Genomic DNA, 14,717 nt, shown 5'->3' on the forward strand with positions numbered 1-14,717 from the left:
TTAACGGTTTGATGGTTTAGGTTGCTATTTGCGAGTATCTACCATAACGAGCGAGCTCGATCGACGGGTGATTAGAAGAAAAAAAAGTCCGGAAAATTTGGTTACCGTGGGCAGAGAAAAGGCTCGCGTATACATATGTTGAATTGGTCCAAGCGAAAGAAAGCCCGGGCTTCGGGCTCGGGCTCGGGCTCGGGCACGAGGCGGGGGCGGCTGCCACGTGGATTTCCGCCGCCACGCTGGCAAGAAGCCCCCCCCCCCCACCCCACCTAGGGCCAGCCTGGCAAAACCCTAATTCTGTCAGAGACACCTCAGAAGAACTGAAGAACGAAGAAGAAGAAGAAGAAGAAGAAAGGAATGATCAGTCTCTGCATAGCCGTAAACCCTGTTCTAGTATCTAAGCAGACCGATCGGAGAAGAAGAATGCGCGTTTCTTCCTTCCTTCGTTCACCATGTATCGCATCTTCACTGTTTCCATCTTTCATAGCTGCTTCCTTCTTCTGGCTTTATGCCTCTTCGGCATTCGGAGTAGCAGCAGAAGGACGAATGTACCAGCATGACAATAAGGAAGAAGAAAACCTGATGTTTGGACTTCGATCTAAACTTGCCATGGTTTCTTCGACCTCAGACTCTTCCGTGTCAGACTCAGTTCCCGCCTATCCGATCAACTCTCTGTTAACATCTATGCTGAACCTTGGCAGCAGAGACGATGTAATCAGAAATTCAAGGTCAACAAATACATACTCTTCAGATGATTCTATCAATACCTTGGCTGCTGTCTTTCCTATTTATGGAAATGTCTATCCTTCGGGGTAAGAAGAAGCGCTTGAATCCTTTTATCATTGGATTGAGATTCTTTTGTACTGTTACATTTTGCCTGGTGAAAATAGGATATAATTTAGGTGCTTTATTTGTATGAATCAGACTTGGGTTGGGATTCCTTTGTGGAAGGTACATAGAAGAAAGATTATGAAATTTTCTTGGCTAATATTGCAAGGAGCTAGAGAGCTCCAAATTTTGCAATGGAAATTTAACGAGACATACTTTAAGAAGTTTAGAAAGGACATAGAAGAAAGGTTCTGAAATGTTCTTGGATAAATCGATAAGGAGCAAGCGGCATTGAAACAGCTGAAGATGTATGTCGGCAAATGAGGAAGGTGGAGATAGATAAGTTTCGTGCAATTGCCTTTAACAGTACATGAAAAATGGAACTTGATCTTCCCTAGCCTCATTGTGAAACCTTGTTTTGACCAAAGTCATCTAGGGTTTTAAGATGTTATGTGAGAATTTCATTGGATTTCTGAGACAAAGTTTATGGGACACCTGCCTTGTTAATGTAGAGTCCAAAGAAGGTCAGTAGGAATGTAGTATGATTTGCTACTTCGTTATGATAAAAGGCTATCTATAATTCTCCATGAGAATTTTTTGTGAAATGAAACTTCAAAATCAAGGTTGTGATGTCAATTAAGTAAAACTAAGCAGCAATTTTGACGATTATGGCTTTATATTATGTACAACAACTTGCAAGTGATGTGACATTAACTTGGGGGATGCCTGTTGTCATGGTAATTTATATCCATTCCAAGGTATGGCCATATGACCCATTGCAAGTCATAAAGGAAGATCATGTTGGTGTAATCTGTCTTTGTTTGTTTCAAGTATAGGAGAATGTAAAGGAGTTCATCAGCTTCTTTTTTTACGTTATTCCTTCCTTGGAGGGTTTGGAAAGGCTTAAATATAGTCTTTATGGAAAATTAAGTAAAGAGAGAACCGAAATAGTGTTGTACAGTGGATTTTCATGGGAGAGAGAAGCAGGGCTCTGGGCAGATAGGGTTTCAGGGATGTGAGAAAGAATCCCACAGAACCCATCAGCCATCAGATCCTCACCATTGGCCGACCAACGTGACTTTTGTTTCAATATTTCACATGGCATTAGTTTAGATCGACTGACATTTATGCGTTCCTCTCCTTTCCACCTTTGCACAGGCAGATTTAAATTGATGTTTGTTCCTTTTCTCACTCTCTAAATTATTGTGAAACTTCAAGTGTATCACAAAATTTGTTTGATCTGTTGTGCTTTACTTCATTATTGATACCCGAACATACAAATCCCTGATCATATATCAAACAAATCTATTAGTTCTTTCTAGTCATTTTCAATTTATAAGATAACTATATGGAACTTTTTCCTGAACAAATTTAAAATTTGCAGACTATACTTCGTTTCCATGAGGTTTGGTAACCCTTTGCAAGAATATTTTCTAGATATGGACACCGGGAGTGATCTCACATGGCTACAATGTGATGCACCATGTGTACGTTGTGCAAAGGTGTGTAATTCAACCTCATTTCACCTTGTCTACGTTAATGGTTTGTGTAAGGAGAGTATGATATTTTGTGTTTGAAAATCTATATATTATGATTCGTAATTGATTTATCTTACACATTAAAAACTGAAATTTAAGAAGGGGTGGTACGATTGCACATACATGGCGAGCATTAGAGTACACATAAAATAGTGGGAAGAATGCCTCAAACATCGACCATTAGGAATGTGTACCATTCCAAGTAAAACAGAAATTGGAAGAGTAAGGTTGCCTTCACACTTCCTTGGTGTAAAAATAATCGACTTTTTTCTCTCTTTCTGCTTGGAAAGATTTGACATGTCTTCCACCACATTAGCATTTTACTGATACATTGGTACCCAATAGAAAATGCATACCTTCATAAGAACGAAGCAAGAGTTTGAATTTACACATATAATATTAATAAGCGCCAAAAACAAAATAACTTGAAAAGGGAATAATAATAAAAAAGCGTTAAAAATTAAAATATACACACATAGAAGCATGCAGTGTCCTTGTGAATGCTCCAACTCAAGAAGTGCAAGGTCCACATCATCAAACAAAAATGCATCCCCCTTACCAAATTGTCAAGGTTAGATTAGAAAGTTGTCCAGTGCCTATCAATCAAAATCATCAACACGAAAAGGCATTGCGTAACAAAGGATATCTTACCCAGTCAATCTATTGGTTTTCCTTCCAAAAGAGAATTAAAAGACCCAATCTTTTTTTCATTGTGAAGGGCCCTCATCCTTTGTACAAACCAAGGCAAGCTAACCTTGTGGACTGTAGTGAAGCAAGCTGTTCAACAATCCAAGTCGGAAGTAGATTTGGTTGTGACAAAGGGTTTGGGCAATGTGATTATGACATCAAGTATGCAGATGGAGGCACTTCATTGGGTGTTCTTATTCGTGACCGTTTGGCACTAATATTAAGCAATGGCACTTGGGGTCGCACACAGGCCATCATTGGGTAACTTTAGTTTATTTGAAATATAATGTTTACTCAATTGAAACTTAAAATGTCATTTTCTGGATGTTCCAAGTCCTTGCCCATGTGACTAATCAATACGAATGCATGTAACTGAAATAGACAAGATATAGTGAATGACATGCCAATGGTTAGAGTAGAAATTAATGGATCATGTATTGATCCTCCCAGGTTGTTGAAAAATAACGGATTAGGAGATACATAATAGACAGATATGTCCAAAGAATGTAGCTCATTTGGAAGGTTTCTGGCAGAGACCTGAAGATCATGTTTTCAACCCCTACATCCTGCACAGTTATACAGTAAATTGTAGTAAGTTGGTGAGATTTGAACCCAAAACAAGATGGGTTTGTAAAATATGGCTTAACGTTACAGTAAATCCCTAAGAAGGAATGGATAGATTTATTAGTGGCTCTGGAGGCTAAATATGGCCTGTGGGGTGACAAAATAAATTCCTCTAATGTCATAGTTCCTTGATTTGAGTTAGCTAGGTGTGAACTCCTCTGCAATCCATTGGCCGGTCCTGTAAGGAGATAAGATTGACGGGGAAATGTGTGTACAAGAGGATTTATGAAATCCAAGCTGCAGGCAGCCCTTAAGTGCTCACATGGTGTTTGATTAAGTATGCACGAATGAATTCTGAGGAATCAGTCCACCCCTAGTTCTTAACTCTAAAAACTAGATGAATCACGTGAAACGAATGTTTAACACAGTAATGTGGAGTGGTCATGTCTTAGGGGGAGACACCCCCTAGAAAACAGCTGCTGCTAGTAACCTTTTATTTAACTTCTGCTTTTTGGAACTATTTTTCATGATTTTTATTAGAGTGATTTTGATGGTTTTGGTGTGCTTTGTTGAAGAGAGATCATTAAGTGATGGGCTCCAATTTTCCAATGTAATTGTTGTTGATCATCTCAACCCCCAAATCCATACTCCTCATGCAGCCATAGTTTCCACCAAATTCTCTGTTTACCAGAGTCTCTTCAGCCCACAACCATGGTTTGCTCATTGTATCTATCTGGATCTATTGTATCTTGAAGTAATGCAAGTTTTTGTGTTATTCATTGACTTTTTTATTTGATCAATTTTTGGATTTTAAGTTATTTGATCTAATTTGAATGAATGAAGACTTAATGTGTGTTAGATTGGAGCATGAGTGCAAACAAAGTTGGTTATATGACTAGGTGTGCATATAATCAGCAAGGGTCTCTTGCGCATTCTCCATCTGCAACAGATGGTGTCTTGGGTCTCAGTTCTTCATCCATCTCTCTTCCTTCTCAATTGTCACAAAAGGGCCTCATGAAAAACGTGATTGCACATTGTATCTCTGGAGATGGTTCTGGTGGTGGCTATCTGTTGATGGGTGACAAACTTCTTCCCGCTTGGGGCATGACATGGGCATCCTTTGTTGGCAAACCTGCAATGTAAGACCAAAGTTTAATATGCGTATTTCAAATTCCTATATGAACCTAGACTCATCTGTATAAATGGCAGGAAGAATTATGCATTATCAATGGCGGCTGTCTTTTACGGTGATGTACAAGTAGATGTGAATTCAAATGCTGTTAAAACTGCCATTTTTGACAGTGGATCATCTTATACATATCTGATCCCTTCGCTATACTCTGCAATTGTGGCAACTGTATGTTTAGCATATTCTGTTTATATTCCACTAACGCCTCCACATTTTCATTGTGTTTCACTTGCTTGCTATATAAGCAGGTTTGTATTTTTTTGTTATATAGATTTTGAATGCTTCTGATACAGATCCAGGAACACCTTATTGGCAGTGATCTTCAACTTGATAAATCAGATAACAGCCTACCTTTTTGTTGGCGAGGCAACACGCCTATCAGGTAAGAGTTGGTGCATTATTAGATTCATCAATGTCATTTTCTAGAGGTGTAAAAGCAAGAAGCTTCTGTCATGCACTGTATGCATCATTGTTGAGTATAGTAAATTCTGCTCCTTGAATCCTGTTTTGTGAATATAGGTCATTGAAAGATGTACTACATGTTTTTAAACCGATAATCTTGGAATTCAATGGCAACAAGATTGGCAAGACAAGTAGAATGCAGTTGTTTGGAGAAGGCTATCTTATAAATAATGCAAGAGTTTGACAAAGCTCTAAGAAATCCATTTTTCATCATAGCATATATATATATAGATAGATATATAGATAGATATATATATAGTTTGATAAAAATTTGTCTTTTTCTATTGATAGTCTCGAGGAAATGTCTGCCTTGGACTGTTAGATGCAAGCATTATGGGTAAAGATGCTTCAAACATCATCGGAGGTAATTATTCTCAGGCTTTTGTTTGGTAATGCTTACCCCCATCACACTTAACATCCATGAGTGAAATATTTCAGATATTTCAATGCAAGGGACCTTAGTGGTATATGATAATGAGAACCACCGGTTGGGTTGGATGAAGACAGATTGTAGAAAGATCCCAAAAACGTCTTGAATCAGAGATATGATTTACAAATGAATTATATCCATATTCTAGTTAAACATCAACCAAGGGGTGCTATTGCAGTTTGCAAAAGATACATGTTTTCACAACAGGGCAGTACTAGAACAAGGTGATGCCAAACATCTTTCAAGGTCCACTAGCTTTTAAATTTCATTTTTGGAGGCCACTATCCATAACCCATCATGTGTAATACACAGGATTAATTTAGATGTGTGCAAACAAGTGGTACCAAGTTCACGTCCTACAGGCCTGCAGCTCCTCGTAAGGACAAGTGTATGTGTGGGACAAAGGAAAACCTAAATTCTTGGTGATGCTGTTGAAAATAGGAATTTCAACTGAATCACTAGGATTTAGGGTCTTATTTTCCAAAGTACCGGTTTTTTGTCATGTTATTCGAAAACTCTTAATGCATTTGTAATGTCTTTGTAAAATGAGCCTATCTGGCCACAAATGATCATTTTGGGTTTTTAGAACCAACAGAATCACCAAGGATTTATGGTTTCATCTTCTAAACTACTGATTTTGACATGCTATTCCAAACTCTTAATATATATATATATATATATATGCAATGTTTTTGTAAAACCAGACTATCTCAACAACAAACTATCATTTTGAGGTTTTTTTTGTTTCATTGAGCATGACATGAAAATACTCATATTTGTAATCATAATTAGTTTCATAGGTGGATTTTGGCCTGCAATTGATGTTAATAATATGAGTGTTATACTCAAATTTCTACGAAGAATGATATGTGAGTTGGTTTTGTAGGTCAAAATCAATACATGTTAGATCCCATCTCGTTGTTTGCCATCTAGACCATTGTTTCCATGTGATCGACCTGACACGCATTGCCATGTGAGACGGGGCATTGGGGCACTGGTGATGATAAGTCAACTATGCACACTTTCTCAAAACAAGTTCAAGTGTTTTTGAGTATATGACACTTTGAATATAATGCTTTGCCTTTGATCATATTTGACTATGTTTTCCACACATCTTCAATCAAACCCGATCCTTGCAATATTTGTTTTCCACACATCTTTGATCAAACCCAATCCTTGCAAGATTTTTGCTCACAATCACAATGTGCACTCTCCATTCTAACATTCATTGGTAAAGCTCTTGAACATTGAAAGTCACTACTTGCTTTCCCATGTATTATGTGAAAAAATGTAATGTCTTTGGTATCATGCATTATATTTGATATTCTAAGATGATAATAGAATGTGTATGCATGCATTGCATGTGCATGGGCATTGTCCGTGTGCATGTGTATGGGTGTAGAATTTGTTGACCAAGGAATATGTGTCTCATAAGTTATTTGTTAATTCTTTTGTACAAGAGTAACAAAATAAAGCAAGGATAGTGCATCTTATACATATAACTGCATGAGCGCCACTAATTTATCCAATGATTCTTTTTTTAAGAATCACTTGAAACATCAATTTAAATAAGAAAGCCTCAAAATGAGCTACAAGATTGATAATGTAAGGAGGAATATTCAAGATCCAAGATCCAAACTGAATGCCAATTGTGATTCAGGTTCCAAAATTGAGCTCCGCTCTATCGGCCTTAGAATCAATTCCGAGGTTGAGAAAGGAGATCTTAGAGATATGCCTAAAATCCATGACATTATGCTGTATTCTTTTTGTTATTAATAGCAGTTTGGCATCAATTCTAAGATTGAGGATGGAAGGGAGGAATCAGAAGGATAAATCATTCCAACTCTGATTCTAATTCCAGTTCTGATTCCTGGCCCACCGACATTCAGACTTAGAATCAATTTGAAAGAATGAGATCAGAAGCAAGGAGGAATCTTGAGATTTCAGTTAACAACATGGATTGCATATTATTGATGAAAGAAAAGGTGAGAGGGATTTGTAAATTAGTCATCCACCGTACTTAATAGCTATCCATTAATATGCAGAATTTGCAGCAAATCGTTCATCCTAATTCCGATCATATTGTAGCCTACATTGCCAATCATTTTCATTCACCCTTTTTATTAATACCGCATTATATGATTGTGCAGTATTATACTCTCCCCCACACCATCTCAATTATGCATGCAAGATATTATCTCTTGTATTCCATTATTAACAGCAATCAATATTACTTGCAGCCTCACCATGATTATCACCGATCAACAATCAGAACACAATTACACCGCAATCTTTCCATCACTGGAAACCATGGGAGGCAGCCTCAGAATCACCACTCAAATGTTAAAACCATAAAGAACCATGTGAACATACATAAAGCAAGCTTGAAATTGGTTGCAGAGAAACAGAAATCTGGCTTTGTATTCAAGTTATCCTTCGCTTTCGATGCAAACGTCCCTGGAAAGTAAGAAAGAACACATTGGAGTTCCAGTTTTCTAATGTCAAATTTTCATTTTAATCTCATTTCATTTAGCTTTATTTCTTTTCGTTTCTCTGTATATGTTTCTGATCCATCCATCAGTACAATGGCAGATTCAAAATCTACTTAGTAACGGATGAGGAATCGCTGCGGCGAGACAATCGATGTAACAGTAAATCTAAGCAGATTAAACTACGAGAATCGACATTTCCTGCAGGATTTGTACAAGAATTCCTAGACAATGACCTTGCTCTGGATAATGCTAACTTTGAGGAAGAAGGATCGATATCATTAGCGAAGAAGAAAATGATGATGGTAGTGAAGGCTGAGATCGATGCAACAGAGTTGCAGAACTTACGCAGTGGTTCTGGTTCAGCAAAAGGACCAGATTCTCATGCAATTGCACAGATTACCCATGTTGGACTGACCATAGCCACGCACATCAAGGACCATGGCCAGATTCCCAAGGATAATGGCCAGATTCCCAAGAATCGTGGCCAGATTCCCAAGGGAAATGGTCAGATTCCCGTGAATAGGGATCCGATTCCGATGAACCATGGTCAGATCAAGATGGACATACATGATGGTCAGGAAAATAAACGGCATGGCCAGTTTCAAGTGGAGGACGGTCCGATTCACAAGCAGGACCTTGTCCTGGATGCAGTAGTGGAGAGGCAGATGATTGTCGCGGAGGCAGGGTGCGATGATGAGAACGAAGGGATGGTGTACGAGGTGCATGAGATCTACGGTGGTGGTGGTGGTGGTGGTGGTGGCAATCTCAAGAAGCCAAGAGGTGCAGAGTCACGTGACAGCGATGGCGATGGCGATGGCGATGGCGATGGCGATGGTTGCTGCGTGGTATGCTTGGGGGAGCCACGTGACACGCTGCTCTTACCCTGCAGGCACATGGTAACCCTAAATCGCGCATCTTTCTGCTCTGACCTAGAGAGAGAGAGAGAGAGAGAGAGAGAGAGAGAGAGAGAGAGAGACGTTTAGGGTTTAGGGTTTAGGGTTTAGTTCTGTCCACACCCATGGGACATTTGGGCCATATATGCATATGGATTGTATCAGGCCGGCCGATCATGGGTCATGGAGAGAGAGAGAGAGAGAGAGAGAGAGGTTTAGGGTTTATGGTTTAGTTCAGTGCACAGCATAGGGCATTCGGGGCAACACACGCATGCATGATCGAATCGGGTGGGACGATTAGGAGTCGTGAGAGAGAAAGAGAGGGAGAGAGATTCAATTATTCCCTTCGGAGGTCAAATCTGACATATATGAGACCAAAAATATTGCATTTCACATAATACATGTGAAAGTGAGTAGCAACTCTCGATGTTTGAGACAAAGAGAGACAAAGAGAGACAAAGACAAAGACAAAGACAGAGAGAGAGAGAGATGAACCAGAGAGCACTTTGTGCTTTTGCACTCATTGTTCGATATAGCAGAGGACGATATCAGACATTGGCTTTTTGTAGGGAATCGATTGGTTGTAGGTGATCTATGTTCTATGTAAATGGTCAGACACTATGGTGAGGAGCGAACTTCGGTTCTCCCCAAACTATGGCTTCAATGACGCTACAACATAAACCACCGAGCCAACTAGCCATTGACCGTGTGATGTAGTCATTGGTCTAGGTATGGATGACATTATACTTGCAAAGCATGTCAAAGGCCATGGGACCAAGGATGGGAACATGTATGTCAACATAAAGATAACCCCTCCTCGGCACCCCCCCCCCTTGATAATCACGCAATGCAACATGTTGCAATAAACGATTGAAAACCTTACCATCTATGGTACCTTTACTTAGTCTTCGACCAAAGATAATCCCTCGTGAACAACTAGGATTCTATCACGTAAGTTTTTTAATCAGGCTTTTGGATGTCATGTTTCTAGTCTCCCATTATTAGGACATAGATCAAATTTTGTTCCTTTTTTTAGCATGTGGATCAATTTCATGTTGGAAAGAGTTGTGTTGGTTAGAAGACTTGCTACCTGCATTGTGTAGACATTATACTATATATATATATTCAAGTAGCATATTCATGTTATCAACCTTTTTCCAAATAAATGTGAGGAATTCGTATGATTACAATAAGTAGCATGTGGAGGAGGTATAATCATTTGGTACATACGTGAGAAGTTACCTTAGATGAGAAGTTCTACCCATATAGGGTACACAAAAGTTAAAAGTTCACCATGAGTAGCTTCCACAACCTAATAAAATTTACATGCAAGCCCCAACAATCATTGTTAAAATGTGTTCACTAGTGAAATTTACTACCAACACAATAATAAGTTATAACTAGTGAACCATTTATCTAGGCATACTTTAACCTTAAGGTTGCTTTAACTACAACCTAGTGTGAAATTCCTAGGACAAAGAGAAAAGTGTTGGATCATTCTTTGGACAAAACATTAGAGGAAGGATCTCTCCTTTGCAATCATTAATCTAGTTTCCAAAGAGGGATTCTTTGATGACATGTAGTATCAATGAGCATATCAAAAAGGATATTGATCCAATTGTTGTTATACTAGACCACATTTTGAACAATATATTGTCAACTATAATCAATAAAATGTTCACTTTTGTTAAACCTAGAATGTAATCAACATAACTTATGATTGCAACGAAGAGAGAAAATCACAACCAATTGAATCCTCATCTTAAAATGTCATAAGGTAAATCTTCGGTAAACAATAAAACACTTGGAAATGCCCTCTAGTTATGGAATATTGATTTGTTGAGATTTCTTAGGGTGGCTCGTCATATATTGTTGAGTATATCTAAAGAATGACAATGAAGATGTCAATCTTAAATGGGAAGTTTATAGGTAGACAATGAAAGCTTTGTGGTTGCTCCAAATAAGTAGAATCATACCTAATGTGGTGTTGTGCACATGTAGACCAAATGCAAAATCATAACATGATATTTATATTGTGTAATTACGGACTCAATTATTGTTGTTGGATTTAGGGTATAAAACGTAGATACCTTGAAAAGTTGTAGGAAACTTTTGGCCCTTAAAAAGAAAATGGAAGATCCTTGGATACATCATACCTTCACATGGCAAGGGCATGCACTAACAGAATTTAGACTTAAAAGTATGAAGTGGTGACTCTAACAAAAGGATATACGTAACTTCCAATGTCAGAAACACTTCAGAACAAAAGAAGGAAGAAACTTATAGGTACTTTTCTGGTTCTCTGTATCATCCTCCTTTGGATAAGGGAAAAGAAACTAACATCATACAATGTCCCATTTTGCTGCCCCCTAGCAAGGTTACCAGTATTAAACTAGGGAGTTGAACATTAAAGTCCTCTAGAAATTGGCTAGCTAGAAGAGAGGTAACTAGATTTATTTCACTTCGTGAAATCTTGTTCCACTTCTGGCATTACGAATGTATTTATAGAGCTAAAGTAGCATTGATCCCCAACTACATCCACATCTCATACACTTGAAAGTGTGATGAAGTGCTCTCTAGATGACAATCTTACTAACCAAGTAGAATTGAGATAAAGCATCACACATCACTTTGGGATAAGTGAAATGGCCATGTTGCATACTCTCTTTATACTCAAGTTTAATTTATTTTCATTTCTCAAATATGTAAACAATCCAACTGTAAAAGGTGTATATCTATCTTAGGCCTCTATAGTGCCATTAGTATACTTCTTCCCTATTTCTCCCTTTATCCATCATGTGTGCACTTAGCGTCTTTTTTCTTGTCTAAATAGAGAGGGAGTGATTGATTATTGAAACTAATTGTGTTCCATTATGTTTGCAGTGTTTGTGCAATGCTTGTGCCGCCAACTTTAGATATAAACATAACATGGCAACATGTCCACTTTGCCGTCAAAATGTACAATCTCTTATTAGAATTCATAATTCAAACTAAGGGTATATTCTTACTTCATGGTTCGAATAACTTAAATTACATGCTAGTTCGTTCAAATGTTGGTCTAGTCATATTCGTATCATTTTTGGATATCCCCCCCACGAATGACGATGTACTTATTACACTCATATTATTTTATCATCTTTACTCTTAGAAGAATTTCATTTTCCTTTCATAATCTCGCGTCCATGATTTCATCATGCGCTTGGGGAAATAGCGTGTAAAAGTTACTGTGATAATATTGGTTTTAACCACGGACCAGGGAAGAAATCCATTTCATCGAAACCAAGACATTTGTCATTACAAATTAATATTCAGCCATTTTTGGCTTTGAATTTGCAAATCTTTAAAATAAAAGGTTGCATTTCCACTCCCATGCTAAAAAGGCAAAATGTGGGTATAGAGGGAGAGTGAATTGCTCATAATTGCAGAAATATTGTATATACTACACACACATTATTCATACATACATGTGTGTGTGTGTGTGTGTGTGTGTGTGTGTGTGTGTGTGTGTTTTATGTATGTATTTATGTATGTATGTATGTATGTATGTATGCATGGGCAAGCCATGTTCGTGGTACAATAGAAGTGCATTTATATGCTTCGGCAATAAATGTCAATGCTCATGAAATGCAATGAATGAAATAGACATGCACATTTATGAAGTAAACACAAGGGGACAACATTAAAACTTTAAAATCTACATGGACTAAAAGTAAAATTCCATAATCTATTTGATGCCCAAATTGAACATATCCGACACATCATGACCAACACGAGTGACATGGGATAGAGACAAACAAACAAACAAACAATGTAATGGGATTCGTTATTTTCGTGTGCCAATCCCCTATCAAAGAAACCAATCTCTTATAATATTGCAGCATAGTCTTGTACAACCATAATTTAAAGCAAGATACAATGACACGAGTAAAGATACAACAAACCAATGCTTGATATAATAGACATTTTTCACATTACTTTGCATGATGTTGACTCATACCTAAGCATACACATCTTCATCTTATTCGTTCATGCAATTTCATGCTCCGGATTATGTCCTTTCCATGCACAATTGACCCAACCAAATAACACCCTTGACACCATTGGGCTTTATGTCACAACTCTACTTTTCTAATCATTAAATCATCGTTCTCCCCTTCTTTCTTTACAAGCCGGATTCCTTGTGCATAAAACAAGTAGACAATTGTAATTCAATCAATAAGCTACCAATGGTGTGTTCAACCCTAATATTTCACAATGGCGTCAAAGTACATATATCAAGAAAAAACAATATGTGCAAGCAAGGCATTATAGCCAAGGCCTCATGTTGATAGATGAATAATAGCTTACTACTAGGGTAAGCTAATTAAGAGGGGGGAAACAAGTGAGACACATTTTCATACTAGACAAGGACTCAATTGCATTTTTAGATTATAGATATACGATGATGAATAAATATAATGGGATTCGTGAGGGTGAAAAACGTCTAGCATACGTAATGCCACCATCCCCAATGTAGATTCAACCAACTACCGAGAATGAGAGGAGACAACAATAAAATTAGAATAATCCATCAATCCACTATTGGCATCAATGAGAGTATGATTCAAATAACGAGATGCAAGGATAAAGAAAAAGGAACTGATACTATATTTAAATACATATGTACATGTTGGATGTCCCTTCCAAATAGTTCACATTCTCTATCTTGTAACCTTAGGTTCTATTATCTATAGACCTTGCAACTTATCGTGAGCCCTGATGGGAGATGGGAGATATCTTTCACCCTATCATACAAGTGCAAATAAACAAAGGCTCTATCTATGGACCAAGACGGAATTTGTGAATAAGCATGAACTCTCATTTTAATTCATGCCCTTGGTTGTCTTGCCCTCACCGTCATGTGTGTTTGTCAAGTACTCCCCGCACTCTCATACGATCCTTCATAATGCCAAACAAGCACTTAAATTGGCTAAACCCCAAACCTAATCCATAAATGCAAATGCCTAACTCCTAAAACTCCAAAGGGATTTATGGCTAGACTTAGAACTCGTATACCCAGCCATTGTCAAAACCCCAGAAATGGCTTGCTACAAAGGACTAGACCAAAAGCATATATATAGCCGACCATTGTTGAAACCATAGAGATGGCTAGCTACAAATTACAAGACTTAGAGCCATGTAGAACCATTGTTGAAACCATAGAGATGGCTAGCTACAAATTACAAGACTTAGAGCCATGTAGAACCATTGTTGAAACCATAGAGATGGCTAGCTATAAATGACAAGACTTAGAGCCATGTAGAACCCGCCATGCTCAAACAACTAGAGATTGCAGCTAGCTACCTACAAGAAGACTTCTTCCTAAACCCATATTCCCAACATACAAGTGAAGACTCAAAGAGACTCAGCCACGCAGACAAGCCAACTCCATGAGTCATGTCTAAATAGCATTATCATTTAAATGATGATATGGTATGGGTGGGGGTTTTAGTAGGAGGCATGCATGCATGGATGATAGTGGACACACTCAATTACAATACATCATTAGTATGTAGAGAGATGGGTATAGGGCGAGAAAGAGACGTACATTTGTGCAATGATGTAGTATGTATGTATGTATGTATGTATGTATATGGA

The 14,717-nt window shown here is 37.9% G+C and overlaps 2 protein-coding genes across 7 annotated transcripts; both read left to right on the plus strand.

Annotated features, from left to right (window-relative positions):
• The first annotated feature begins 333 nt into the window (after positions 1-333).
• On the plus strand, positions 334-6,325 carry LOC147861346 (aspartyl protease APCB1-like). 4 transcript variants are annotated; one of them, XR_015530131.1, is made up of 10 exons: positions 336-809; positions 2,210-2,327; positions 3,082-3,311; positions 4,514-4,753; positions 4,824-4,971; positions 5,097-5,185; positions 5,323-5,437; positions 5,557-5,629; positions 5,704-5,919; positions 6,008-6,322. XR_015530131.1 is itself a non-coding variant. In XM_087323699.1 (9 exons), exons 1-9 carry the CDS (start codon positions 355-357, stop codon positions 5,799-5,801), a joined length of 1,566 nt encoding a protein of 521 aa, XP_087179825.1. In that variant the 5' UTR covers positions 336-354; the 3' UTR covers positions 5,802-6,323. The 4 variants fall into 4 exon arrangements, 3 of the variants coding, with proteins under 3 accessions (XP_087179826.1, XP_087179825.1, XP_087179827.1); XM_087323699.1 differs by having other exon boundaries at positions 5,704-6,323; XM_087323701.1 differs by having other exon boundaries at positions 337-809; positions 3,132-3,311; positions 5,704-6,323.
• Positions 6,326-7,391: 1,066 nt separating this feature from the next.
• On the plus strand, positions 7,392-12,409 carry LOC147861347 (putative E3 ubiquitin-protein ligase LUL2). Of its 3 annotated transcripts, none has more exons than XM_087323264.1 (4): positions 7,392-7,680; positions 7,936-8,159; positions 8,288-9,083; positions 11,964-12,409. In XM_087323264.1, exons 1-4 carry the CDS (start codon positions 7,606-7,608, stop codon positions 12,072-12,074), a joined length of 1,206 nt encoding a protein of 401 aa, XP_087179390.1. In that variant the 5' UTR covers positions 7,392-7,605; the 3' UTR covers positions 12,075-12,409. The 3 variants fall into 3 exon arrangements, with proteins under 3 accessions (XP_087179390.1, XP_087179389.1, XP_087179388.1); XM_087323263.1 differs by lacking the exon at positions 7,392-7,680 and having other exon boundaries at positions 7,717-8,159; positions 8,288-8,346; positions 8,392-9,083; XM_087323262.1 differs by lacking the exon at positions 7,392-7,680 and having other exon boundaries at positions 7,717-8,159.
• The last annotated feature ends 2,308 nt before the right edge of the window (positions 12,410-14,717 follow it).

The sequence above is a fragment of the Azolla caroliniana genome, unplaced genomic scaffold (genome assembly GCF_043228905.1).
Source record: "Azolla caroliniana isolate FFs.n. ecotype wild unplaced genomic scaffold, voAzoCaro1.0.p SCAF_8, whole genome shotgun sequence".
NCBI classification, from domain to species: domain Eukaryota; kingdom Viridiplantae; phylum Streptophyta; class Polypodiopsida; order Salviniales; family Salviniaceae; genus Azolla; species Azolla caroliniana.

Bases quoted from the DNA above. Each gene is read 5' to 3' on its own strand.
- LOC147861347 (XM_087323262.1), top strand. From the start codon at position 7,735: ATGCAGAATTTGCAGCAAATCGTTCATCCTAATTCCGATCATATTGTA. The intron at 8,160-8,287 runs GTAAGAAAGAAC...GTACAATGGCAG, and splicing joins GATGCAAACGTCCCTGGAAA to ATTCAAAATCTACTTAGTAA. The intron at 9,084-11,963 runs GTAACCCTAAAT...TTATGTTTGCAG, and splicing joins TCTTACCCTGCAGGCACATG to TGTTTGTGCAATGCTTGTGC.
- LOC147861346 (XM_087323699.1), top strand. From the start codon at position 355: ATGATCAGTCTCTGCATAGCCGTAAACCCTGTTCTAGTATCTAAGCAG. The intron at 810-2,209 runs GTAAGAAGAAGC...TAAAATTTGCAG, and splicing joins GGAAATGTCTATCCTTCGGG to ACTATACTTCGTTTCCATGA. The intron at 5,438-5,556 runs GCAAGAGTTTGA...TTCTATTGATAG, and splicing joins AAGGCTATCTTATAAATAAT to TCTCGAGGAAATGTCTGCCT.